Source organism: Lynx canadensis, chromosome B3 (genome assembly GCF_007474595.2).
Source record: "Lynx canadensis isolate LIC74 chromosome B3, mLynCan4.pri.v2, whole genome shotgun sequence".
In the NCBI taxonomy this organism is placed as follows: Eukaryota; Metazoa; Chordata; class Mammalia; order Carnivora; family Felidae; genus Lynx; species Lynx canadensis.
In genome coordinates this window covers 69,744,709-69,748,174 of record NC_044308.2, presented here as the reverse complement: position 1 = coordinate 69,748,174, position 3,466 = coordinate 69,744,709, and the positions used below count along the sequence as shown (strand labels likewise).

The 3,466-nt window shown below is 37.9% G+C and overlaps 1 protein-coding gene across 1 annotated transcript; it reads right to left on the bottom strand.

The window, feature by feature from the left end:
* Positions 1-2,250: 2,250 nt before the first annotated feature.
* Positions 2,251-3,189, bottom strand: LOC115517155 (olfactory receptor 4F3/4F16/4F29-like). The gene has a single exon (XM_030320273.1). It carries the CDS (start codon positions 3,187-3,189, stop codon positions 2,251-2,253), a length of 939 nt encoding a protein of 312 aa, XP_030176133.1.
* Between the last annotated feature and the right edge of the window lie 277 nt (positions 3,190-3,466).

Below are 3,466 nucleotides of genomic sequence, written 5' to 3'. Positions count from 1 at the left end.
GGCAGAGAAAAACACTACAAATTAGCATATCAAAATATTGCCACTAATTATCTCCACAAAGTGATTTTATGGGTAATTTCTATTTCATCTCTAATTCAAAGGAAGCTGTTCTTTTTATTAGAAGAAAAAAATTGTATTAGAAAAAAATAGTACTTTCTTAAGTAATAAAACATGGAGGAATTCACATCAGAAATCATGGAAAATACACTCTTCTTAGAACCAGAAATGTATTTATCAATACCCTTTCGATTATACAGGACAAAACCACATCTCAAACAAATTTAAGCAAGAAGGTTAATGTATTCGCCCATTTATTAGCTCAGCTGGTCACCAAATTCATTGGTGGGCAAGAATGAAGCTGAATGCCAAAGACTGTTGGAACCAAGAAACTGGCTACTGCCAAGCTTCTATCTGTAAATCCTACGTCTTTTTCCACATATGTTTTTTCAGTATCCCAGACTTGATTTTTGACAGCAGGAAGTATGATGGGCAGCAGTTTCTCCATATCACAGTTGAAAAAGGGATGAGCTTGTTTTCTCTCTGTTCTTGGGTCTACCATCCTGAGGAAAAGCTCAGATTTGGCCCATCTTGGTCAGAGGCTCATACCTGAAGCCTTCAACTATGGCTAACAGATGTGTCATCAAGACTTGGTTCAGAAGCATCCTTTAAGCAAACAGAAGTAGTCAGAGAGGTAGGATTTACCTGTCACCTTCTAATCATATGACATGGTTACAGCAAGACAAAGCTACATTTACCAGGAGAAGCGGGTTGCTGATTTGAGCAAATAACAGAATTGATGTCCACTAAAAGTAGTTATTTCTTCAGAGTACAAAGAATGACCTTTAGAATTAAGTGATACAGAAAATCTTCAGGTACTATGCAGTTGGCGAATCTGTCTTATCATACATACAGACCTGATAGAAGAGCAGAAAGACAAAAGATTGGGAGGGGTAGAAATTTTTTTAAATCAGAGAGGAATCTGGCAATCCCTGCTAGCCTACTGAACATTATTTAATCAGTAAAAGAGAAACCTGGAATCTCCCCTGTAAAAACACTACTTCCAAACAAATCTTAGGAGACTGAGTATAAGTGCTAGCTACTAAACAGTTTTCCAAGTATCCATCCGGGATGTTAAAAATAATGAATGAATGATAAAAAGAACAATGGAAATTTAAAGAAAACACAAATAAATTAGCAAGTGACATTGTAATTTCATTAATAAGGACCACTTACAAGACAATAGGAATACTGATTAACTGGTTAAGGACTATGTGTAAGGATACATAAGGTTCAGAGTTATTTGTACTACATCTCTGAGAATGAGCCTTGGTTCTTCTTTGTTAAAGTGGATATGAACTGAAATTTCTAAATCCATGTATGCAAATCCCACATTCTTATAGAATATAATACAGTCATATACGAAACACCTCTAAAACTAAAACTTAGCTTGCAATGACTCAAATACTGTAAATGCAATGGGAATAGTATTATTTCAGAAGAAGAAAAAGGAAGAACCTGGCTAGTTACAAACAAAAATGAGAACGAATCTTAAAGAACGTAGGAGTTAGATAGTCTGAAACAGAGTACAAACAAAAGTCAAAAGGTAAATCTGGTGAGACCAACCAGCTCTGTCCAGACAGAAAGGTGGCCTGGCCTAAGGATCCATTATTTTTCCACTTCTGATGGCAGGCCTATCCTCAAAGGCATCAAAATCTCATGTGATTATTTGAGTGTCCAGCTGACTCCTCTTACTCTGATTCCCACCTCATTAATGTCCTTTTATCACTTGACTTCTCATAAATTTCCCTTCACTGAATTAATCAATTAGGCTTACATGAAAGTTCAGACCACTTGCTGATCTTTCACAGCAAATTAATCAATTGACATCTTGATATATGTATATATTTCTATCTAGTATCAATTTATTTAGTGTCAATCAGCATCCCCTTATATAACGCACTCAGACACTGAAGAGACACTATTTTGAATTCTAGACCACAGTAAGTTCATCAAGGTAATGTCTCCCGAGAGACAAGCAATTGTCCTTCTCTGGGAGCTACTGTTTTTCACACCACATGCTTCCTTCAACCAACCGTAGGCAGCAACACAATCTCTCAGTTAAGATTTTTTAAGACTCTTGTTAATCTGGGACAACTCAATGGTAGTAAGGTACTTGGAATCTGGTATTCAAACTATAGATATGTAATGTTACTTCAAGTCAGTAAGGAAATTTTGTAATACTTGTGTCATTTAAGAAATCCTTCTATAAATAATAAACCGACTACACACTTTTCTCATTGCCACTTTCATCTCTTTGTTCCTGAATGTATAGATGACTGAGTTAAAAAAAGGAGTGAGAACTGCATCAAAGACAACAAGATATTTGTCCAGGTGTGAGGTGGGGTGAGGCCAGATATAAACGAAGATGCAAGGGCCAAAGAACAGAATCACCACCATGACATGAGTTGACAAAGTGGAGAGGGCCTTAGATGTGCCTGCTGAAGAGTGTTTCCGAACAGTGATCAGGATAGAAATGTACGAGACAATCAATATGAAGAATGATCCCAGAGATATGAACCCACTGTTGGCTATGACCATGAACTCTAGACGGTAGGTGTCTGTGCAGGCAAGTCTGATGAACCGAGGAAAGTCACAATAAAAGCTGTCTAACACATTAGGGCCACAGAATGGCAATGTTATTACAAAAACCAGTTGAATCACAGAGTGGGTCAACCCAATTACCCAGGCAGCAACTGTAAGCAAAATACACATTTTTCGGTTCATAATAGTCAAATAGTGCAGAGGCTTGCATATGGCAACATATCTGTCAAAGGCCATGGCGATGAGCAGCACCATCTCCACGCCACCAATGACGTGGATGAAGAAGATTTGAGCGATGCAGCCACCAAAGGAGATGACTTTACGCTTTCTGAAAAGGTCATAAATCATCTTCGGAGAAATGACAGAAGAAATTCCCAGGTCAATGAAGGAGAGGTTGGCCAACAGAAAGTACATGGGGGAGTGTAAGTGAGGGTCAGAAATCACAGTGAGCATGATGAGGGAGTTTCCCATCATGCTTGCCACATAAACCATAGAGGAGAACACAAAGAGGAGAAGTTGGATCTCCCAGGAATCGGTGAGTCCCAGGAACACAAACTCTGACACCACAGAGTGATTTGCTCTATCCATTGATTTATCCGCTAGAATGTTTCCAGACAGCAGAAAATAACAAGAAACAAAAATGAGAATGTTAATAAAGTTCTACATTAAAATGATTAATCAATCAAGGCTATTCACATTGTGAAAACAAGGTATCCCCTCAATTCCTTCTCAGGGTCATTATTAAATATGCATTTTACCTGGGGTCACCTAAAGCAGTTGAGTCACTTCCACGTGCAATATTCCTAACACCATTGCTGCCAGGACTATGGATCTATAAACAAGAAAATGAAGCAAATATGAAAAC

Coding starts and splice junctions, on each gene's coding strand:
- LOC115517155 (XM_030320273.1), bottom strand. CDS start 3,189: ATGGATAGAGCAAATCACTCTGTGGTGTCAGAGTTTGTGTTCCTGGGA.